The sequence below is a fragment of the Tachysurus vachellii genome, chromosome 15, assembly GCF_030014155.1.
Source record: "Tachysurus vachellii isolate PV-2020 chromosome 15, HZAU_Pvac_v1, whole genome shotgun sequence".
Taxonomy (NCBI): Eukaryota; Metazoa; Chordata; class Actinopteri; order Siluriformes; family Bagridae; genus Tachysurus; species Tachysurus vachellii.
In genome coordinates this window covers 13,873,911-13,899,575 of record NC_083474.1, presented here as the reverse complement: position 1 = coordinate 13,899,575, position 25,665 = coordinate 13,873,911, and the positions used below count along the sequence as shown (strand labels likewise).

General features: G+C 39.2%; 1 protein-coding gene across 1 annotated transcript in view; it reads left to right on the top strand.

Annotated features, from left to right (window-relative positions):
* The window catches only part of foxo1a (forkhead box O1 a), a 31,973-nt gene that overhangs the window by 2,565 nt on the left and 3,743 nt on the right, over nt 1-25,665 (top strand). The window contains exons 2-3 of the mRNA XM_060887594.1: nt 23,753-23,944; nt 24,409-25,610. Coding sequence (XP_060743577.1) covers nt 23,753-23,944; nt 24,409-25,608 — 1,392 coding nt within the window. The 3' untranslated portion in view covers nt 25,609-25,610. The remainder of the gene's footprint in view (nt 1-23,752; nt 23,945-24,408; nt 25,611-25,665) is intronic.

The window sequence follows — 25,665 nt, the reverse complement described above, 5'->3', positions numbered from 1 at the left end:
AGCTTGTAAGCAGCTTTACTGCTTATTTTATCTCAGCTACTACGCAGAAGCGCCTAAAAGACACTGAGTAGGAGGGCACAGACATTTTTTTACCTGATCTCTTCTTCAGATAATAGTGTGCGTCCTTTTCCGAATTGACGAGAAAGACACAGAGCGAGAGTGAATGATCGTAAGAGTGCTCATCATGGCAAAATTGACAAATGCATTTTTTTTACCCGTGTCCACAGGCAACCAAACACTTTCCCTGATTCACTGGGTTTAAATTGTTGACTCATGGAGTGGAGAAGAATTCTGAAGCAGGTCCAGTTGAACTCAAGTCCAGAGTGTAAACGGATACTTCTTACAAAGTAACTCACACTGCTTTAATGTCAAACCTCCCAGGGAGAATCCCCTGTGGTCACGCCGGCTGTGATCTCCTCTTATAGCACGAGACACAAGACCGTGCTGTACATAGAGAGTACAACAAGAGGAATTTGTTAGGCTGCACACACAAAAATCAAATATAAATCATGATCTTTATTCATTTCTTAATGATCTTGCTTCTGCATAATACTGCACTTTTTTCAACCATTGCATATAACTGCACAATGGAACGACAATTTTCCTTCATATTCACTGTAAGTACTAACATAACAAAGTAAAAACAAAGTAAAAAGGTTGTAAATAGTAGCGTAGATGTTGTATCGCATGACCTCACCCACTCTTTTTGTTCTATAGACTCTCTGAACTTCAGGTATATATACCTGACGTTCAGAGAGTATATAGAACAAAAAGAGTGAAACACAATTGAAAAACTCAAGTAGTAAAGGCTGCACTCACCTACTTGTTCAAAAAATGCTCAAATGCACATTTATCAAGACCAAATTTCACCTTCAAGTGGCAATGAGTTGCTCTCATAGAAGAACGGAAACAACAGCTATTTATTTACCTAGCAAATTTCTTTATAAACTCGGCAACACACCCGAAAATGTTTAAAGCTGTATATTGTGATATGTGACAGGTGTATGAAAATTTCAGAAATGTATTTGTTAGCATGGTACGAACTCATCACAGGACATAAAAGTGTATTGTATTATTCTAAAATCTCCACGCTAGCAGTATAGATTGTCCTCTGCTTCTAGTCACTCAGCTCTTTTTCTTAAATGATCGTTAACTTAATTCACTCACATATTAAATTGACTAAAGACTTCTGTTCTTTAGGGAAGGATACAGGTTTGCCTGCAGAAGTGCAGAGGCAAAGCAATTAACAGAAGGAAAATGATTTCTAATAGCCTTAAATGTCCAGCACTTTTTGGAACTTAATAACCGAGTGAATGGCACTGATTGTAAATGGAAGATGTTCAGCGAGCCATATCCGTGCAGCAAGAGGTGAGTCATCGTGTCCTTTGGTGCTGAAGCCTTTCTCAGCTTCTTAGTGCATTAAGAGAGCTGACTATAGTTTAGTTTTTCTTTTTACAGAAAAAGCACATGAAGTGCTAGACTCCATCTTTAGATTACACCTTTCATGCAAATTTCTATTAAAAGTAGGCAAAAACCAGCGTGAGCAGATAATGGGTCTTTAGTTTGTCAGTTTGTGTTTAGGATCAGTGTCTTCAGAAAATTACAAATGAATGTGCAGTGCACTGTTTTTCTACACAAACACACCTAACCATATGTCTTTGCTCCATGCACAGATGACCCTCTGTCTGCTCTTCCTGTTACTTCTATATGACACAGACGTCACTCGGCTAGTGCAAATATTTGATACGGTACACGGCCACCAATCATCAGCGTAGGCTTACGAGCCAAGAATCGATTCTTCCCGTCCTTCAGTACGTCACACTCATGATAGCACATTCTCTACCACCTCCACCATACACCCAGACCTCTTTGAAAACAAACTAAAGCTTGGTTCTTGCATTCAATTGAAGGGCATCATGTTGAATTGAAATCATTTCTTACTACAGTCATTTAACATCTTTTGGATAGCTGGTGTTATTCAATTACACTGAGGTGTAAGGAATAATGATAATGTTTCCATCCAGACATAATTGTACTTTTTCTTACTTTATTGATGCATTAAATGTTGTGGAACTCCCATGAAACAATTTAATAAGGCAAATAAAATCAGAGAAACTATAAAGCCCTCTGTCCTGAAGACATTCTTAAAGTTACAACTGACTTTGACTGGTACAAAGGACTGACACTGGAGACTCATCCAAAAACATTCCATATGATATGGTGGGGTTTTCTCTTCGCTATCATCAATTGCCACTATATCAACAAATATATGTGCTTTTTAATAAAAAAAAAAGTCTGATTAGGTGTAGTGTCCGTTATGCAAGTCTGTATGTCATCTGACCAAGAAGTCAGTAATTCAGCAGGATCTTGGTATAATTACTTTGCCCAAAAATCTTGAAATTAGGAAAATGGAGAAAGAAGCTACAGAAATAATATTTTTGTCAGTTTTAGTTACTGAAAAACAGACCAACTACCAAAAAGCGGCTTCTAACCTGACATTTTTCTTCAAGCGCATTTCTCCCTGATTATTGGCCCAAGCTGTGGCTGTCGTTTGTCATTACATGTCCTAAGAATATTGGCAAGTTTGGGAAACTGGATGACATCAGCGTAGAAAATCTGTGCCTCAAATATGAAGCTCCCATTGGGATGCCATGATCGAGCCTTGCACCATGACTGAAAGGCTGTGTTTTCCAGAATGTCTGACCTTCTCCTCTTCCACCCACTTCTTGACTTCTTATATCCTGGCAGCAGCTGCTCTTCCTCCAGCGCCGGCATGGGACACTGCAAACATGACTTGGCATAAACTTGGTTAGATGTCAATAGGCACAGACATCCAGAGCAGACTGCTTCTCTCTCTAGCCCCCTGAGGCTGACAGTCTAAGTGCAAGGTTCACAGGTTTCAAATAAGGTGACAACTCTTAAAAGTTGCAAAACGATGCCTTTTTACAGGAAACAAAGTGCCCTGGGCCAGAATTTGGTGGCACTTGTTCGTGAGAGAAGCATTCGGAAAGAAGAGGCCTTTTAGTAACGCACATGACAAACCTGAGCCAAGTTTCTAATCCGGGTTACGACAGACAAGTGACGTGACTTTTTTGTTTACTTTTATTTGCCTTCCTTCCCATCTTGTCCGTGTGTTTATTTTGAACTAATGGAATTGTATCATTATTATTTCCTTTGGTTTAATGAATCACTGTCCTGGCATGTGAGAGATCTTAAAAAGCAGAGGTGTATGTGGATATGTGTATGCATAGATGATGTGTTGTGAAATGGCAGAGTATGTATTCACCACGCATTCAGTGAAAAACAAAAATTTTATTATATGCATGCCTTAAGTAAGATTCTCAAGCTAAGTGCAAAAAATGTATAAAAATTCATTATTTGTCATTTATGAAATTCAGCACCTTGTTTTGCACCGGCCAACAACCCAGAGAGTGAAAGAGAGGAAGAAAAATGAAAAATGGAATGTCTTCTTTGAGCTTCTGCTCCAGACTAAACATACCAATGACAAGCAGAACTGGGTAAAGGAAAAATGATCTGTATTTAGTACTCAGCGAATGCTGAAACGTTCCAAAAATCATAGTAGTAAAGCAACGGACAAACTGTCAGCACCTATCCAAGCTGCTGCATACATGCCAAAACTAGTCCACTATTTATCCATAAAAACGAATTAAATAAAAGGATTTATGCGTGACGACAAAACTTTTTTCATCACTGCACCCTTTTAAAGCGTCCAAATGCTGCCATGTCTGCTGTGTCAGTGTTCCTGTAAAGCTGGTACTGTATGTCATTTGGTGTGATTCTACTTGGAGGTCACTGACTCTCAATCTGAGTTTGTTTATCAAACAAGATCCCGTGTTTATCTGTTTAGCCAATCAGGTGTGGACATGTATTTGCAGCTGCATGATCCGAGTGTAGAAGTAAAAGCTTGCGTTCTAAACAGGAGGTCTTCCTTAAAATGCATGGTACGTCAAAATTACAGCTAGGGGGTGTGGTGGGGAAGTATTTTGGTGCATGATATCAGAGGAGCATTGGCACCTCGCCCCATATACCCTCCTATGCCTATTTGTGTGTGCTGTCAGGGTGGTGTAAGAGAGGCCTCGATCCTACTCAAGCCACAACACAGCACACTGCTATTTCAGCATACTGCTGGCCAAAGTCCAGGGACAGTACATCACAACCTCATGATTTAGTTTAGCAGTGAGAGTGTGTGTGTGTGTGTGTGTGTGTGTGTGTGAGCAAGTCGTCAGACAGTATGTTCACTATGTTACCAATGCTAATCTTTGAGTGGTGTAAAATATAATGGCAGTGGAGCAGGATGGGGAATCATTCATTTATCATCTGCTCATATAACTGGTTAGTATTCTGCTTCACTTTTATCTTAAGCCTTGGTCCAATTTTGTGACTCCTACTCAAACTAGATTTGTGTCTATGAAAAAGTCAGCATGTTAATAAGTGCAATTATTTACAAGCAGTTCTACTTTCCTAATGTAATAGGTCAACCTCAAAGTATTCCACCCAAAACTGTCGTGTCTGCTGATGAATGAGTCTACGTTAGAGTCAACTAGTGACATTATGTCTATATCACTGACAGGAATCGTTTAGGTCATGGGTTTGAAATTATTCCATGTTTTGCTGGCCAGCTCTCCAACAGATCAAGAAAACACTTAAGCCAGACTTCCTGTGACTGATTCCCAACATCTAACGGCAAAGATTTTCATCAGCGATGTGTAGATACCTCACTCAGAGAACTCACTAAAGGGGTCACAAACAGCTCTTTTAAACAGAACCAACCTCAGCTCCACACGTAGGTCGACTCGTCCCAGGGCACTGACACAAGCCAGTTTCTCCACCTCATGTTTCTCTTTCTGCTCCGTTTACAAAAGTGTCGGATGGCGTGAATACACATATTGGACCATTTAAAAAGCAAGCAGTCATAGTGCGTGAGTCAGAGTGAGTCACGGAGCTGTTTTGGCGAACCGGGAGGAGAGACGCGTGCGAGGAGAGGCTGTGTGTCAGAGTAGCTATTGGGCTGAGCTCTTGTCAGGCTCATGGCTAAATGCATGACCAATTTCAGTTCCCTAAACTCGATATACAAAATTTAGAAAGACATAAACACAATATAAGCACATTTAAGTGGTTATTATCATGAGAAGCTGTTAGGCAACTCAGAATGGAAACTAGCTTAAAGTAGCTACCAAAGCTAACAATTTAGCTAGCTAGTGCATGAAGCTAACGATTTAGCTAGCTAGTGCCACTTGCACATGATGATAGGTGAAATGAAACAAAATAGACAGCAATATCAACATTTCCCTCAGATATGTTGGAAATTTACTGAAAAAAGGAAATGATTACAATTACATTATAATTACAGTAATTCATAACCCTCAAACTGAAGCTCCATATCGTCGCTGTCGGGCGGAATCCTCGTATCTCCAAAACCGTTATTTTTCAGGAAATTAAAAAAACGCCGTACCTTATCTACAGGGCACAGGGTTTAGTCCGCGTTGCAGTGGATTGTCTCACGCTAAACTCCTGTCCTCAGACGAGCACCAGAACTAGCGGGGGTCAAGATTTTTTTTTCTTTGAGCCCAGTGTTTTGGAGACATTTACCTCAGAAGACGTGTTGATTCGTTGCGACTCTTCTTGAGGAGAAATATGCCGCGAATCTCTCCCGCGGAGTGAGGAAGAGGTGGACAGTTGATGTGTCCAATGGAGTTAAGAGATTTACGCTCAAGCTATTTTCAAGACTTTAAATTGGTTAATAACTTGTAAAAATAACAGACCCACGTGGGGACTGACCAATAGCATCGATATGTGAAAGAATATGAAATTGACCAAATTTGGACATACGAGGTTTCCGCCCGACAGCGACGATATGTTTTAACATATCAAGAAATATCAACAATGAACTCTAAATCTAAAAACACATTTAAAAAATGACTTCTGATTTTAGTATGTTCATGTTGTTATTGTCATAAGAAATATTGTGGAATAAGAGGGAAATTTGGACACTCACAGTAAGCTAGCAGCTGAGGCTAACAATTTGGCTAGCTAGTACATGAGCCTAAGGTACAGGGAGAGAGGAAATGCGATATCAGCAATATCAATATTTTCAATATTATCAATATTTTCTCAGATATTTTGGTCATTTAAAAACACAGAAATGGCAGTATGCTATTAAAATGAAACTATTTAGCATCAACTGAATTTTCATGCACATTGTCATATCAGAACATTTTGCTGTTATGGAATATTCTTGTGAACATTATTTAGTTCGTAAGACATGACAAGAACTACTAGAAATAAGAGGTAGGTTATGTTTAATGTCATGCTAAAGAATGAGATTTTATAGGCTATAAGACTTTAAAAGTGTTCCAGAAGTGTAGGACAGGGCCATGCAAATTGATCACACACATAAACACACAAACCAGGAAAGAAGTTAAGCACTATTTAAGACAAGATACTAAGTCAAACTAAGAGCCTACTTCTAAGCATGGCTACAGATACCTTACTAATGCTATGCGTGTGAGTGTATGAGATAATGTGTGTGTTGAATCCAGTGTCAGTGCTTGAGATTTTAGCAGTCATTTTTATGAGCCCATTTGCCGCCAAGGGCTCAAACCACAGGCATTAGACTCTCCACATTGTTGTGCAACTCCTGCCCTAAAGCGATTATGAGTGGTGCCTGTCAGGCTGGCCCACCACACTCACGCACACACTGCCCGGTTTGCTTCATGCTCGCACTCACACTGAAACACATGCATAAATAATCACAAACTCAGGACATTTCCCTGCATGGCATGTAAACTATATGTATACACAGATGGTCTCAGACATACACATACAAAAGACAACGCCACAAAAGAAACTGTGTATTTGCATCTTGTTAGTTTTGTGTTAGAAGCAAAAAGAGCTCTTCTTTCCACAGTAAAAAGATTTGTTGCTACTCTGGCTTTTTCTGTCATGCACACAATGTGGGAATTCCTTTATCATCTTTTTAGCTTTCTGTCTAATATGGCATCTGGTTTCTTTACTCTCTTTATGTATGTTTTTTTTTCTTCATTTGGATTGATAGGAACGAATAGAAGTCACGGTATTGCACAGCAAAATGCAGTCATGACCATTCAGCAACACATATTCAAGAAAAACAAGCATAATAGCTACACTAATAGTAATCTTATTACAAATATTACTACTTTCTAGCAAGTCTAACAATTTTTTTCTCTGGCTATCTAATGCATTTTATCCTAACCATAATGGCATAAATGGAGGCCCACACTTTTAAAAGTGCCTTTAATGGAACCTGTTTGTGCCACTTTTTAGAAGTGTGAGTGTGTTTTGTGGGGGTGTTGAGGGAGAAGGAGGGGGGTGTTTTCGGGATGGTAAATTCCTGAGCAGAGGCCAAGCCAGTGGGGCAGATTAACCGTGTGCCCACATGTGCACTCGTTTTTGTCTCAATGAATCATTGATGTGTTGGTTCGCCAGCCTGCTGGAGCAGAGTGTGCGGAGGCAACCGAACAGGCGGGATTTTTGAGTTTCTTTGTTTTTTTTGCACTGCCCATGCTGTCTGTGTTTTCATGCCTGGGATTCCCATGCAATGTTCTTTCCATTCCACAGGTTACTACCTACATTTTATTTCTATATTGACTATTTACCCATCTTCTTACTGTTCACTGCTATTCTAATCCAGTTGAGCCTGCATTGGATATACTCAGTGCCCTAATTTGCTTTTAGAGTACAAACTATAATTATTGTTCTCAGTATCATCACTTGCTCTGAAAACATCTTTTTTAAGATCAGAAAACAATAGTACTGTATGATGCTGAAATGTTTGAAGTGGCAAATATTTCTTTAAACCCAAAGGTCTGGGTCTGTATGCTAACTATACTCAATAGATTTGTTGCCTGTTGGAGCCTCTTTGAGGTTCATGCTGATTGATTTTTTCCCCCTAAATGTTCAAACAGTTCTTTTTCAAGGTCAGAACTTTTAGAATGCTTTTTTGTTTGGCCAACCTTTATTTTTCTGGGGAATTTTTGAGCATTTTTGAGGTATTTGTTAATGAACCATTATTTTCCTCTGGTGTCTGCTGAACCACATAAATAACACTTGTAATTTTGGACATATTTACAGTCATCCTAAGATGTCAGAAAGAAGCTTTTAGCAATTTAACACTGAAATTCCAGACTATACATCATTGCTGGAGGAATAAAACTATCCTGACCGAACACGCCAGCTTCTGTGAGGCTTGTTGGTCATCTATTTCAAGAAATGAATATTAAGAATTATGCCTAGTTTGATTAGAAAAACTGAGCAATTCAAACTGCCTCATACATTGGGCCACACTTTGATCATAAGCCATGGGTAGATACCTCATTTGGGAAAGCACAACCTTAAGCAAGGATTATGAATCATGATAACTGAGTCAGTCTGTATCGATTGCTGTTAAAGGCCCAAGAAAGCTAAATTTGTGTCTGCTTTCTAATTATGTGAATGATAGGTCAGTATATGTAAAGAGCTTAATTCCACCCATATGCCAACAATTTGCCATTGCTTACAATTTTGTATTCACTAAAGAATGGCATATCATCTATTGTTTTAAATATGTTTAAATTTGTCTTAATTTATTTTATTTTTTTATAAAGTATGTTTTATCAGGAATACATGGATCATCCACTGTATACGGCACTGGTAATGAGCTGCTAATATAAACACACTATGCCAAATACGTTAATGTAAATCTGAGCTTTGTCTTACAGTTGTGTTACTGCAGTTGTTATATAAATTTTGCTTTTAATTTTTATGCATTTTGCCTATATTCAGAATATTATGTTAAATATTTATAATTTTATAGCCCTTTAACCCTCAGTTGCTCCGCTGTATAAAATGAGATAAAAGTCACTCTGGATAAGGCCATCTCTAAATGCAAATATATATTATATATTATATATGTTAAAAATATTTAACAAGGTAAATAAAACAATGAAGTATTAAATAAATCTAAATTATTATTTCTGTCCAGTTAGTTGCTAGCTATTGTAAATAACAGTGGAGTTGGTCAGTGTTATGGAAATATTAACTTCTTCAATTACCTTCAAAAAAGTGTGACACCGGTATTATGATGTAGCGCATAGATATCAGAGTATCATATCATAGAATATCACAGAACACTGGCATCATATATTCCTTAATTGTGAATTCAAACCGCTCTAACCACTAACAGGAAGTTAACCCTTTTAAAAAGCAGTAAGGTATGCAGCAGTGCAGAGTTGATTTAAGCATCATGGAGCGGAGCTGTGACTCTGACGCCAGTGGAATGTGATCTTCCTGTTCTACTTCCTCTCTCGCCTGGACCTTTCGTCCTTCCTTCCCACGTCCTCTTCCCTCACTGCTACAAGACTCAGCTGGAATGTTAATGGAACAGAAATGGAATTTTCATGATAGATCCTTTTCGGTTGTCTGAAAGCCAACAATCGAGATCTGAAAGATTACAATTGACGTACACTTAGTGAGGGCTTTCAAACAACAGGCTCGTCTTAAACCTGACCTCTGTTGTAAAAACGTAAAGCTTATTCCCTTCTTGTTTATACTCCTAATAAATGAATGGTGGGTTATATTCCATGCGTCTACTTGGAGAGTAAAGGATACTTAAAGGATTTTCTTGGGTCAATGTAACTTTCTCAAGAGTAACTGGATTCTGTCATTTGCTAGTCTCCTTTCCTGTTGCATAACCAAATCCAGAGCTAGAGGGAGGGCTAGAACAGATGTGTCTCACTAGTGACTATTGGTATGAAGCCATTACATGTGCATGCATTCCCTTAGGACACTGACAGAGAAGACTACCAGTTCTGTCTCTCATTCCTAACTCTTGTTATAACCTATGAAAGTAAGCAAATTTGCCTTCTTAGATCATAATAAGCTTTAATGCATATGTCTGGTCTTTGGTCTTGGTTTGTAACAAGCAGTTTATGAAATATAATTAGCCAAAACACAAATAACCTGTTCAGCAAAAACCATGCTAATGCAATGAAGGCATGTGTAGCCTGACTCGTGTCTGTCTGGTGACGTATGCAGAGTGATGTGTTTTTGTGGTCGATGTAAGATGTCTGTCAAGTGCTGTTTCTGCTGCTGTCGACTTGTACGGTAAAAATAGGCCTGGCTGTAGTGCAACTGTGGTTTTGCTCAAGTAAAACTAACCTGTCTTTCAGGAGAAATGGGAGGGGAAATCAACAGGTCTATTACTATTCCTATGTATGGCCTGTTTATTTCAGGTTCTGGAAATGTAATCAGCAAGGATAGTCATAAGAACCAGGAAAAACATTTGTTACTATCACGACACCAGCAGAATACATAGGATACTGAGAAAGTACTTGGTCCTCTCTTGATAGCATAGTGTTCTGAAAATGGTCAAGTTATCCAGCCAGACTTCTGCAGCCTGAAATTTGCATGGCACTTAGCCTCAATTAATGTCCACAGGACCTAAAGATGGTCTTCTGTGGCCAGGCTAGGACAACACCCCAAGGGCAAGAGTCTACACTGTAGCCTAGTCTGCTGATATCTAACACAGAGACTGCAAGCAAAACCATGTCTGAAGCCCCACCTCACCAATCCTGACACAAGCTTGTGTGTCACTCTTACACTGCTTCTTTATACCAGTACAACACAGCCACACACGCTCCAAAATAACGCTTCTACCACCTTGACCACCACAAACATGACTCTGTCCATTCATGGGGTCAATTTCATGAAGACAGCAGCAATATAGGTGCTTGTACGATTGCGAATATGAAGTAGAGGTCAGTAGAGTTTATAAGCTTCTGAAGTTTACATTTATATCTGGAATTGATATAGTTCTGTACTGCTGCATTGTAACAATGTCTGTTGTTAAAAGTGCTATACAAGTAAAATAGAATAGAGTTTACTGGAATTTTACAGATTGTTGTTTTACTGAGGTTTACTCCCCCCCACTGTGGTGTGGGAACTGCTCTAGAGCTGATCTTTGATTAGTACCTATTACACTATTCTTCAGTAATTGATTTATCCTAGTGAGGGTTGCGGTGGATCCATAGCTTATGAGAGGGAACACTGTATGCATGTGCAGGGTATGCATATTCACAGACACCTAGGGAAAATTTCATGTAAATGTAGTTTCACCAATCAGACTGCTAGCTTGCTATCGTGAGGTCGATGGAAACCAGTGAACCGGAACCCATGCAGACATGAGGAGAACATGTGAAACTCTGTTACAGGCTCTTACTCACTCATGGTGACTCAGAAACAAACCAGGTAACCTGAAGCTATAAGGTGACTCAGGAACAAAGTAAGGACCCTAAAGCTATAAGGTGGAAAGGCTACCTTCTCTGCTACCAATTACCCTAGTATGTAATTAATAACTAACTTTCTAATAACAAACAAGTGCTAAACACACTTGGAATTTTAGTCAGTTTTTAGAAAAAGTTCATACAGCAGTACAGTGTCGGCGCCAGAGAATAGAGAATGAGGGGGCCCTCATGTTTAACTGGGGGGGCCTATCTCGTTCACATACTATTACTATTATTAAACTTCAATAAACATAATAAAATATTAAACGTGTCAACGGGTGTTAGACATACTTGAACTGAGCCGTTGAGCTGTTTTCTCTGTTGAGCTGGCGAGCCATTTTCTTATATCCATTGTTAAAGATTTTTTGAATTAAAACAATGTTTTAGTAGATGTTTTCAGACGAACTTCGCAAACTTTAGAATAACGATTTCACTGACCATTTAGCCTACTGATTTACGTTACTGACGTAGTGGCAGCGTGAATGTAATTGGCTGACTATGTTAGCACTGCATTATGGGTTAGTACAATTATTATTTTTTTAATTAACTTATACTCTTTATTCTTTAACCAGTATTCATGGTATAATAAAAGTAATTTGTAAAACATGTTTTTAAATTATTAAGTTCGTTATTATTTTGAGAAGTAAGGGGGCACAGTGACTCAAGTGGCCGGGCCACGCCCCCCAGGGCCCGCTAGTGTCGCCGACACTGCAGCAGTAACTACACAAATCAGTCTCTCAAGCTTTGTAAAGTACCTCACAGGCTGTCCTACTGCACTAAGCTGCCCACATAAAGGTTACAGATGTATTTCCTGTCATTACAGGGACATGGAAAATCTACAAAGATACAAAGCATGAGAGTTTCTCTCTGTTTCCTCCAAAGTTGCTTACCAAAGCCAGCAGTAGCACTCTCGGTTTGATTCATCGCCTACATTCATGCTGACGTCACAGTGGTTTATTACTCAATTCCATGTCAGTCTGTGGCCAAACCCACATAAAACCAAAAGCCTTGTCTTCTTCTTCTGTTTGGAATTTAGATTTGTTACCTGGATGGCATTACAGCAGAATTACTAAGAACCGTCCACTTAAAATGCAGCACCATGCCAAAAAGCCAACTTTTTTTTGTATGAGGTGATTAATTTTCTTGAGTAGTAACTTGTTTAAGAGAGTTTTTTAGGTGCTGCCTCACAACATAGGTGTTTATTAACCATTGTATATGCAGTAGAGGAAAACCTCTAAGAGACTTCCTATTTTTATGCTTTTCCTCTTGTTTTGCTACTATCAGAGTGGCACGTTTTGATTCGGAAACATTGGCTCTTGAACCCGTCGTCTTCAGATAGTTTGTGGCACTTGGCCTCACTCGGTGCACGGTGACGGCGGTGTTTTTGCAGAGAATGCAGAGGCATTAGCAGGATCGCTATCAGTGCTAGCCAGCACTTCCTGTGCGGATACAATGGAGGAGGAAGTCTGCTAATAGCACAGCTCTCCACTGCTTTGCTTTACTCTCCTGCTCTTTGCCCCCTAACCCACACCCAAGCTGGGTTTATTCCTGCCTGAATGCCACAGAGGGGCCCTCGAAGAGTCACTGAGTGCATAAGCTAATAAGCCATATAGAGCAGGTTAATTTACACCACACACCAAACAGCAATCACAGCACTAGCATTCAGATTCATTTAACTATCTGAATATGAACAAAAAAACCCTAACCACAGAGGCCTGAAGCCAACTGGTCCCCCATCCAACAACAAATAACTAGACAATATAGTAGTCCCATCTCTGAATGGACTGTAACAGAGCTACAGTATCACTGACAAATCATTTTACTGACTGCCCTAACACCATTACCAAAGAGATAAGATATGTCTTTCATTCTTTTCTCAGTAAATGGCAAGTGTTCAAATGTGTGTTTATGGAACATATGTTACAAATAAGATAGAAAGAGATTAGGTTAAAAATGCCAGTGTGTTCCTTTAAGGTCTGTTGTCATGGATCGGGTGGCCTGGTGGTGCAGTTCCACAGCTCCTGGGTCTCTGATGTAATCCTGGGAATGTTCTTCTTGTGTCTAGTTTCTTCAGTTTCCTCCTAAAGACACTGTAGTGGATGGATTGATTGCTGTCAATTGTGTGTCTGTGTGTATGTGTTTGGCACCCTACAACAGACTGGAATACCATCCAGAGCACACACACACTTTACACCCAGGGTTCCCGGAATAGACTCGGGATCCACCACAACGGCAACCTGAATAAAGTATGTTCTGAAGATGAATGAATAAATGATTTACTTGCATAAGCACATGGAATATAAAAAATGTTTATGTTGGAGAATTTAGTCTTGAAATAGCATGGGTCTATTTAGCAGAGCTGAACAGACTAAACACTGGCCTGTAATAATGGCTGGCAAATGTTTATCATTGATGACGGATAGACTTGTGGATCAAACAGTCAGCAAAACAAGCTACATATTTTACTCCATGCTTGTGTGGAAAGACAATCTTTTCCACAAATAAAGGAAAAGAAAAAAAAATAGATTGCCTGAAGCAGTGCCAGCATTTACGTTTAAATTTTTTATTTTTATACCAACAATCTGTGCATGTGAAAAATATTCCATTAGCACGTAAGATTCTCATTACAGTATAACTCTGTGCATGTTGAGAAGTATGAGGTCAGAGGAGTGACACAAGCACTTTTTCCAGGAAACAAGAGCAGCAGAGCAAATTTGATTGAGGATCTCCACAATGAGCGCTCTGTCTTACGTGCCTCTCCTCATTCGTAATTCAGTTAGCCAGCACTAACGTAACTGCATGACTCAAGGACTCGTTTGTGACCAGCGGCAACACGAGCACCCGATCAGCTGGTCCTTTTGAGTGTGTGTGTGTGTGTGTGTGTGTGTCTGTGTGTGTGTGCATGTTCCAGTGTGAGGGGGAAGAAGAAAATCCCCTGATGAACACTTTCTGACTGGAATATCATGGAATATCCATTATTATGAGAAACATGAAAAGAATCAATTTCATTTCATAAATCATAATATATATATATATATATATATATATATATATATATATATATATATATAACTTTTTTTTTTTTTAATATTTTGGTCACTAACACTATTCGAAACACAATACTGTACATGCTCAACTTTTTTTTTTTTTACATAACTTTTTTTTTTTACATGGTTCTGTTTTGCATATTTAGGTCCACTTACTGGTTTGGGATTTCATTCCTACCTGCCTCGTTTTCCTGTGCTGTGCTACTTTGGCAACGCGTTGTCGGTTGCCAGGTATTACAGTATTGCAGTGATGGTTTTCTTCTGGAGCCATTTATAACAAGATGAGCCATGTAAATAGGACCGGACGCTAGAAGCATGAAAGCTTCCTGTCCACCTTTCTTTAGGGACACGTTCATAGAGCTTCTTCGTATTGACTTTCCGAAAGTAGGCCAGTGTACTTTGCCGTGTCTAACCAACAAAATAACAGCCCATCCACTCCTCGACTCCTGGCCGAGATAACTTATCACAATATAAACATAGGAAATCAGTAGACGCTTGAGGAGTTGCTATTGTCCCCTCTGAGCCTTCCCGTTTCACAGTTATTAGACCTTTCTTCCATCGCAACCTTTCCTTGTTATGGCATGTTTTATTATTGTGGGGTGAATTGCTTATGTTTGCTTAGGACATTTGGCACGTGTTGTGGTAGCCAGTGTGGTTAGAGACTTTAATTTTCTCTTACATTATAGTGAAGAGGACAAGGTGTTGCATTCAAATACATGCAATGCTATAAAGAGGGTCTGGACTTGTGATTTTATTCTTTCACTGATGTCCTTGTAATATGTTGTTCAGTATGGAAATATCAAAACTATAATATCACAAAATGGAGTTATATTACTTTACTTCTACTAACCAAGCTCACAGGTTCAGTCACAAGCAGCTGATCGGACTTTCGTTTGGTTTGTTTTGTTTTTGTGTTAAATAGAAACATGCCACATTGCCAGCAGCCCTCATCAAAACTATTAAATTAGATAAATATTGTAACAGAAACATCATTTGATTGATATTTGTGTTTTTTTTCTTTATAGTCGATACTGGATTCTTAAGGGTTAATGTTTTGCTCAAAGTGACTCCCTGTAAGTCATAACTCAAATCTTTTTAATCACTAGTTCAGGACTCTTGAGCCACCACTGCTTCTAAAATAAAACAAAAAGTGTCTAGCTTGGAGAAAGTTTCCATCCCAGGACCTCACTTTTCAGCTGTAAACCTAAAGAGGACAAACAGAACAGGAAGTAAATGGCAGGAAGTGGTGAAGCACAGTGGGTCTGCCGCAGGTGCAAATCTAGGAGAAGATTGATTCTGTATTTGTCTTATCTTTATACAGCTGGAGGTAAGAACTGCACAATTCTGACTGACATGTTATGTGTGTGGTCATTTTTCGCGATTTAAAAACGATTTATCAAACCACAGTAACCCTTCTGATAATTCATGTGGCTAAAATGACTCCACAGGACTATTTAATTATACTGATGTGACTCTCGGCCGGGATTTTCCCCTTATAACACAAGCATTATCTTGTATTGCATGCTATAAAAAGTCAGTTTTGTTTAGGTTTATATTTCAGTATGTGACAAAATATAGGTAGTCCACTTGGAATTATTTATTAAACACTGTGTTATAAGTGGCATACATGGCATTTTGGCATATTTCACGGCATATTTCACATAGTTTGGTAAACATGCTTATTATAAACACTTTAAATACTTAATCCATGTTTAACAACTGAAAAAAAAGTTGAAAAACCTACTTGCTTGTCAGCAAAAAAAAAACTTTCATTTCTGCAAGACTATAAAGCACGTCATTTCTGCTCAATAGATGTAACTTTTGGAAATAGAGAAGCTGAATATATAATGAATCATTTTTACAGTCAAATGAAGTTCTGTGTAACTTAGACTTCCATGGCATCATTATTAACAAAGACTGATGCCATGGTACAATGACAAATATTTCTCTTAAAAACTGTGGCTTAACAGACGGGAACGATTCTAGGGAAGCAAAAAGGTCGATGACACGGCTGCTGTAAAGTGTCATGTTGTCATCAAGCTGCTGCACATGTCATAGCAAGTCATGTGAGTGGTCATGAGGGGTCAAGACAGGCCATGGAAGTGGCAGTACAGTATAGTTTAACCTAATGACTAACTTTTCCATTTCAAACTTGGCAGCGAGATCAGATCAGCACCCAAACAGCAGTGCTACAGTTTCAGCAAAGTGAAAGCAAAATGCAGCATTACGAGTTTAAAGTGTACTCTCCTTGTCAAGAAGCAAATTTAAATGCTAGTTTTTTTAATCTTTTGTTTTCTTACCTGACTTTACCTCCTGTAAGTGCTCCAAGCTATACTTAGGGTGTTAGACTGCTAGAAACCTGCTGCGCTAGTGATGGGGTAATGACGGGTCTGGGCTGTCTTTCAGTCTGCTGCTAACCACACACACATACACACACACACACACACACACACACACACACACACACATGCGCATAGATCTGTCAACAGATGGCTTCCCAACCAGACATGACCTAACATGAGTTCGGTGCTGATGTGTGAACTGGCCTTAGTGTCCCTGTTACTCGTTGTCTCCCTGGGGAAGTTCTTCAGAAGGGACCTAGTTTAAGGGGGATTTTTTAACTCTGCCAGGCTTGAATAGATGTCTCACTACCACCTCACGGTTTGACTGTAACCTCTCTGATGGGGGTGTAAAATCTGCTTTGAAGTCTTCTCCTGTAATTGCATGCTTTCTTTTTTCTCCATCTACTCTGACGCCTAAACATCAAGTGCACGTTGGAGATGGTTACCCCCTTTATCTAATTCAATCCCTTAAAAGAAAAGTTCTAATGTGGACTTGGCTGCTGACTCAAACCAGCTCCTACTCATCTTCATTTCATGTTCTCTATGGGGATTTTTTTTTCCCCCATAAGAGGCTAATGTGGCATTTGAGATCTTTTGAAGAAGTGAGCGATGAACTTGACCACGTGTAGTCTGCAGGCTTCTTTATAAATGGGACAGAGAGAGAAATAAAGAGAGAGAGAGAGAGAGAGAGAGAGAGAGAGAACAGTCTGGTCTTTCAGATTCATTGGACTGGAAGAAAGTAAGAGAGAAAGAGGATAACTGCACACTATGTCCTTGGCATGGACAGTCCCAGTGACCTGACCTCCAGCTGCTCATGGAGAATATATATTATATATATATACACACACACAAGTGCACACACATACACACACTTCTGAAGCAATATATGCATGCCTCATTTTCACACCACAGATGTCATTTAACTTTTTTGTTTATAATTTTTAAGAAAATAATCAGAGATTTATGTAATGATAGAACTTACAGCCAACGGTTACAATTGAACAATTAGTAATTTAAAACAACTATTAACATGTCTCTTTTTGAGAGGACTAATCAGGGATCATTGGCAATTATCTTACTAACTAATTCTCCCTAATTGCACAACAGGTGCCAAAAATAGAGCACATGCCAGAGACATGTCAGCGTTGCAGGGGAAACCCTCGTTTTCCCTTTCCCATGGTGAACTTCATTTAGGCAGGTGAAAGCACAGCAGTCACACCTGGGTGTGCTCAGGTTGTCTGTGCGAGGTGGGGTTGGTCTGATTTCAAGCACGGTTCAACCTCCGGGTGAAAATGAATCATTTCTGAATCGACCTGACTGCATGAAGTGAGCCAAAAATGATGTATATTATGCATTTGAGCAGAATCGTTATGTAAATGCCAAGTGAGCCAAAAGACTGAGCTGCAGTGCTACAGAAATCTGATTATGTTCTAGATTGGAGGCACTTTTCATTCAAACCATGCAGAAGCAGACACACCTGAATCTACTGAAAGCCAAGATCAGCTGAATAATAAGCAGGTGTGTATCTGGTGTGGCTCCTGTATAATTGGAATGAAAACATGCACATCTTTGCATCCTGTGTGTACATATTTAGAAGGATGGACAAAACAAGAGATAATAAAATCAGATATACAAGTTTATATAATTGTCTAATTAATTATTTAGTGCCAGCACCATGTTCTCCACACTTGGGTAATTTTTTTATTTATACCCACACTAAGCAAAGCTCATTTATCTTACTTCATTGCCGTATTCATGGCCATTGAAAGTTTTATGAGTTTTGTGAGCACATTTTTAAGCTTTACATGTGCCTTAACCAAAGTTTTTTTTTTCTCCCAAGAAAACAAACCAGAAGTATTAATTAATGCTCTGAACTCAGAGCGAGCTCAGCAAACAGACTAATCAAATCACTCTCAGCCACAGATAGCCATGGCATCATTAGGATTCAAGCTCATGGTCTCTTAAATGACACTTTTTAAAAACCTTAATTTTCCTGGCTAGATTGAAATCAAACCTGTAATCGAAACCATTTTTTTTACCATGTGTGTTTCCCTGGTTCTGATTTATATCAGTCTTCAAAACGCTCTCACTCTTTCAAATTCAACAATACATATGAAAAGATAAGATGGATAATGTTAAAATGATCTATGGGGCATTCCTTATCTTTCAACGTTTATCTGAAATCGAACCAGGTCTGATGGGATCATGCGAGGTTCTCGTATGATCAGGTTGATTTATCAGTATGGCTCACTTAATTAAAACATTTGTCCTTAATCTTCAATTGAAATGCAGGTCAAAGTTAATAAACCTGTTATTTATTATCTCACCATGCATTGGAAAAAAATTATATATGAAATAATAACATTCACCAACAATATTATGTCCCATTACATCTCTCCATAATGCTCCACTCTCAGCTATGAACACGTCTGTTTGAGTCTGAAATGTCACAGGAGGAGAACGGTATGGTTTTCATTTCACATTGCATTTAAAAAACACAGCTCTACACAGTATAACTGGCCCCCGGGATGGACTGGATTTTGTACAATGGGCTTGAAAAAGTATACACACCTCTGTTAACATGGCATGTTTTTGTGATGAAACAATACAATGATAAATCATGTCAGACTTTTTGTGATATTGATGAACTGTTTGCATAAAACTGTACACCCTTCGTGTGGGGATGTAACTGTGTGCAGAATAAGCCTCAAATTTAACCTCATGTTCAAAATGAATTATCATACAGCCAACATTGATGAACCGATTTTGGTTAAAACCAAAGTAATCAACCCAACATCGACCTTGTTGAAACATATCAATCAGGAGAATTGTATAAGATTTTTTTTTAAAACTTTAGATGTAAAATCATATGAAGGCCATCATCAAAAAATTGAGAAAATGGAGCAGCACAGTCAGATCACCTTTCTTCCAAAAAAAAAACCATGAGTTTATGGTATGCATACTTATGCAACTAAGTTATTATACGCTTTTCCTTTATTTCTCCTTATGTTTTAAAAAAGTTTCAGCTTGTATTTCCCTTAATTTTTTCTACATTGTAATTTCACACTGAGTGTGGAAAAAGGTCTGGTATGATTTATCTTGGGTTTATTTTTCTACATAATAAAAACCTACAATTTTATTAGGGGTGTGTATACTTTTACATCCATTGTACTTGACATGTTATGGTTTCTTTTTGCATATGAAAAGAAGGGCAGTGGAACGAGCCATTCTGGACTGTACTTTTGTAGATCAGCATTTCGTGAGGATTTGTGATGGACTCCAGGCCATTGTGTGTTCTCTCTTGCCAGCGAGTGTAAGCGCTGCTGGCACTGGAGCCAAAACAGAAGGCTGTTGGGGTGGGAGCGCAGCAGACATCCCCCTCCCAAAATGCCGGGACTTGGCGCTGATTGCTGCGGGCTGGCATTCCAGTCCTTTTTACTCACACACATCTACACACTGACCTGCAACCACTGTTTCCTGAAAGACAGGAATTGAGGCTGGCTTCCTGTGACAGTCTCTTTCATGTGGTCACTTCCTGGTGTTTGGCTGTTGCTATTGACACCTGGCTTCATACACGGCAGCTCTGAGAGGCTCTTACTATTTTACAAATGATTAAATTAGCTCAGATCTCTAGAACTGAGTATACTGTAATCAGGTATTAATAGTGCCGTTTGCCAACATAACAACTGTATCCAAAACGATCCATTAGCATTTACAAAGAAATACCGTCTCTGCACAGTGTAGATAAGAAAAGAGTGTTATTTTATACTGCAGATGTAAATAAACCTGCTTTATCTCTGAACAGCTGATACACTGGCCTTTATTCATCAAAGTTGCTGCACCTACAGTTTCAGTATTCTTTCTTTTTTTGCCATATCTGTATAATAAACATTTTCACAGTTGTGAATTTGAACTTGTAAGACTGGTCATTTTAATAATAATAATAATAGAGATAATAGACAAATTAGACATACGGATATACTAAACAATGTTTGACCTCAGTTACGAATAAAAACACATTGTATTATAAAATGATATATGTCTCATAAAATCAAATAGTATTTCTCATAATTCCTATGTAATCTATTATAAAAAATGTCTTATGAAGATAAATATAATGAAGTTGTAACATTCTGGGTAAAAAAAATTAAGTCTTAATACTTTAATTCTCTGGGACAATACACATTCATATGAAGATGAAGGCAGCGTTTTGTTTCCACACGGCAGTAGCTGATTTACTAATGCCTCATGTCTTCGCTTAATTTGTTGACGTACAGCAGTTTCATGATTCAGACGTGGAACAGCTCATATATCTTTCCCTGACTCTCAAGTCTGTTCTTGCATCCACATCACTTTGTTGAATGTGAACTATTGTGCTATAAGTTCCCAATAACATTTGGTTCAAATCGCCCTGTTTTTTGTCGTTTTGTTGTATTATTATGGTATTTGGGGAATGGTGGGACTGTTGCAAAGCCGAGATTACAGTGTCTCCACAGAACACAAACCATGTGGTTTGGTAACCTTGCTCAGGAATGTGAATTGGGACAAAGCAGAATCCCACGTTCTCCATTTCCTAAGCGATTGCACCCCAACGGCCTAGCCGTGATTGTGTTTGAACTTTGAACACAGTGATTAGCTGGAATGCTGAGGTTCCTGTCTTCAGTTACTGCTAATACATAAACTGCTGTCCAAACAGGAAGAGGGATTCCACTAAAGCGGCAAAATCTGCAATTTATAATTATTAATATTAATATTAATATTGTTATTATGATTAATGAAAATAATAATAATTATATATATATGCACACACAGACACAGGTAATGGCAGGGTGGGGACCAAGAGTTCCGTTAGTTCATGCTTAGTTAAAAAGAACCTAGTTACACACATGACCCAAAGCAGGAAACTGGGCTACTCTGAGTATGACCACAGTGTAGACATAGTCATTTGCCAGACTGTTCTCACACAGCACACAGAGTTCTGCCTTGGTATTTCCCCTGTTGTCTTCTCATCCATGACAGACCGTACACAGCCTCTGAGGTAATCATCACAGTAATCACATGATCATTCCTCAGCAGGTTTCAGATTATGGTGATTTAGTTGAAAGTGTGTGTTGAGTTAATACATTTACAGTACAGGTTCAGATATGGGTTTGTGTTTACTTGAAAACCAAAATAAAAACTGTTGCTGGTTAAAACTGTTGTGTTGAATAAAGTTACGTCTCATAAGGTGTTGGATAGTGTGTGCGTGTGTATGTGCATGTGTTAGATTTGGATAGACTTTGGAGTGTTGTGGCCAGCCTCCTTCCTGTAGCCCTGCTGATATGTGACGGTCACAGGACGCTTTGCCGTCTGGCTGAAAATCGCAATCGTTCTCTGACGCCATGTATCTCAAACACACACAAATACACACACACTGCTTTTTATTAAAAAAAAGTAATGGTCATTATTGAGTACCAAATATTTACAAGTTGGACATTAACATAAATTGTATTTTATTTCATATATTTTTAGATTTATTCATGCCAGTTTGCATTGACTACATAGTTTAGTTATTTACACTGCGTCAATGTTGGTAGCTTACAACTTAGATAACATTACAACTAACTGCTTGCCATGTTTGCTAATAAGTATTCGTCACACTCCAACTTCACATTGGTGAAGGTATTGCATTACATTATCTTTTTTCAATTATTTTTTATTTTTTTATTTTATTTTAAAGAGGCAGCTTTGTTCTTGCTTTCATTTCAAATCTTTCTATTGCCATAATATATCCAAGTTTATCTACCTTATTTGTGTTATCATTACATTTACTATAAAAAACTATAAAACAAGCTGAACCACACACCATATACACATAAGTCTGGGTACCTCTCTGTTGTTTTGGGATGCATTTAGTTGTATCTCTCTCCTTTTTCTTCTTCTATTTTTGTGCTTCAGTGATGCAGTTCTGGTGGCCATATTTGAAAAATACTAAATAAATTCCACTTTGTTTATGTTTTATATACAGCACAGACTGTTTCAAACAGAAACACACACACACACACACACACTCACACACACAAACACACACATTCACAAGGCTTCTTCCTAAACACAACGCTTTTAGTTCACAAAAAACACTGCCATCACATCATGTTCCGTCCATTAACAACTCCAAATAACACACACAACCCATTAGGCCTGTACCTGAAAAATGCCCAGTTTTTTGTTTAACTTCATGAGAAATAGCTCTAATGGTTAATATTACTAAAGCAGCTTAAGTAATACCTGTTTCCTGCCATCTGAATATTTACAGTACCTGTGCTGTGTGACTGTTTTCCTGTTTTCACTCCTTCTCCAAGCAACAACGTGTGTCTAATATTTGACTCACCACAGCACCTTGGTAGATCCATTCATTCTTTCTTGCATCTCCATCAGTTTTGTACTGAAGTGTAAACCAACAGATATGTCTATAGGCTTTTCTGGTACTGTCCACTAAGAACAATTTATAAAGAATGATCATTTAATATGGTTAGGTTTAATATGGTAAGAAGAGTGAGATCATTTAAGCAGCTGTTTATAAATGATTCACATTTACTTAATGTGTCCATAATTTGACTAGTTACGTGACATCTATGTGCTGTATATTTATGTGCATTAAGGGGTCTTTGGCTTGCATACTGTTCATTGGCTTGTATCAACTGGCAAAAAATTAGCACTTGTACTATTCACCAACTATATATCACAGCTTTTGTGAATGTTAATAAATAGTACATGTTTTCTTGCTGATTTTTACTGATTATAAGAGAGTATTTGATTAAGTATTTTCAGTTTGTTTAGTTTTAGTTTGTTAAGTGACCCAGGACTTTGTGAAGACTGGTGGACAGACAGTAGGATTTCAAATTGTAGGCCACATGTGAAAGAAAAGGTCAAAAGCAAGGGATGAATAGAAAACAGCTGCTATGAGGATTTGCACTGTGGTGATATACCATCAGAACTGAATTTACTGGAAAAAAGAGCAAATGTGTTCATAACAGTCTCTCCCTCTCTCATCTCTCTTTCTCAGAACTCGATCCGGCACAATCTGTCTCTGCACAGTCGCTTTGTGCGAGTGCAGAATGAGGGGACGGGGAAAAGCTCATGGTGGATGCTCAACCCAGAGGGTGGTAAGAACGGCAAGTCACCTCGTCGTCGTGCCGCGTCCATGGATAACACCGGCAAGTTTGCCAAGAGTAGAGGGCGTGCTGCCAAGAAAAAGGTACACTATAATAGACTGTCCTCACCAACCTCCTCACATCCCAGACAGCATTTATTTATACGTTAAATCTGAGAGTCAATTAAAATTGTGATAATATTTTAGTACGGCTTTAACTTTGAAAGCCTTATAGAGACTTAAAAGCACTTTTGTACGTCGCTCTGGATAAGAGTGTCTGCCAAATGCTGTAAATGTAAATGCTTTTACACATTTTTTAACTTAACCCTGAAAATTGTGATCTGGTTACCAAGCTAAAATAAAGTTTAAAAAATGACTGGTTGTCATACTCCTCACTTACAGAACCCTAAGGAACGTGAAGTAGTTTTGCGTGTATGTCCATTATTCGTTTTTCTAAATATAAATAACTGGTCAACATCTGTTACTACCTGAGATAACATTCATTAGGATATTTATGATGGTTTCCTTTCAAGTTTTCATGCATTTACCCACTCTTTTTTTTCCTGTAGTTGGGCCTTCAGGGTGGTCCTGATGCTGGTGCTGATAGCCCAGGCTCTCAGTATAGCAAATGGCCCGGCAGCCCCAACTCACATAGCAATGATGACTTAGAGGCCTGGACAACGTTTCGCCCTCGCACCAGCTCCAACGCCAGCACAGTGAGCGGTCGTCTTTCACCCTTCATGCCTGAGCAGGATGACTTGACTGACTCAGACATGCACATGGTCTACTCAGGCCCCAGTTCATCTGCCAAAATGACCTCTACTCTCCCGAGCCTTTCGGAGATGACTAGCTCCTTGGCCCATGGCAGCACAGAGAATGTGATGGAAAACCTTCTGGACAATCTCAACCTGCTCTCGCCAAATAACCCTGGATCAGCTGGAGGCCCCAGTTCAAGCTCCAACCAATCATCCCCCTCCTCTCTCTTACAGAGCAGCCCTGGATATGCACCATACAGCAACCAGCAACCCCAGCAAGACTACCGCAAGTGCATGTATGGCCAGGCCAGCATGGGAAATCTGTCCTCTATATCAATGCAGACTATGGAGAGCAAGCCCTCTTTCCCAGCATCTTCTGGATCCATGGGGCAGTTTAACTGCCCAGCGGGGCTTCTTAAAGAGCTCCTGACCTCTGATTCAGACCCACATACAGAACTCATTCCTTCTGTAGACAGCGTGGTCTCCCACACAGCTGGCAGAGGAGGACGCATGCTGCCTTATGGTAGCGGGCGACCCGAACTAATGGGGGGTGGCACCTCCCATGGCCATGTCCTGTCTCACTCTCACAGCATACATGGCCAGGCACCACCTACCTCCGTGGCTCTGAATGGCCGTCCAATACATCTTATGAGCAACATGACCCACGGAGGACGTATTGGGTCAGTCAAATCAGCTATGCAGATGCAATATGGGGCTTCTGGTCACATGGCTGGAGGTAGTGGGGCAGGAGGGGGAGGACTCCCTTTCTGCAACATCAATGGCAATGGCTATGGACCTGGACCAAGCCTGCCCCCCATTCAGCATATGGAAAAGCTGCCAAGCGATTTAGATGGCATGCCTGTGGAGCGCTTTGAGTGTGACATGGAATCCATCCTTCATGACACACTCATGGACGGAGACACGTTGGACTTTAACTTTGACTCCATGTCGAGCCAGCCAGGGTTCCCACCACATGGGGTCAAGACCACTACTCACAGCTGGGTGTCAGGGTAAAGGTAAATAAACATGTACACATTGTTCCATTACGACTACCAACTAGCCTTCGTTTCT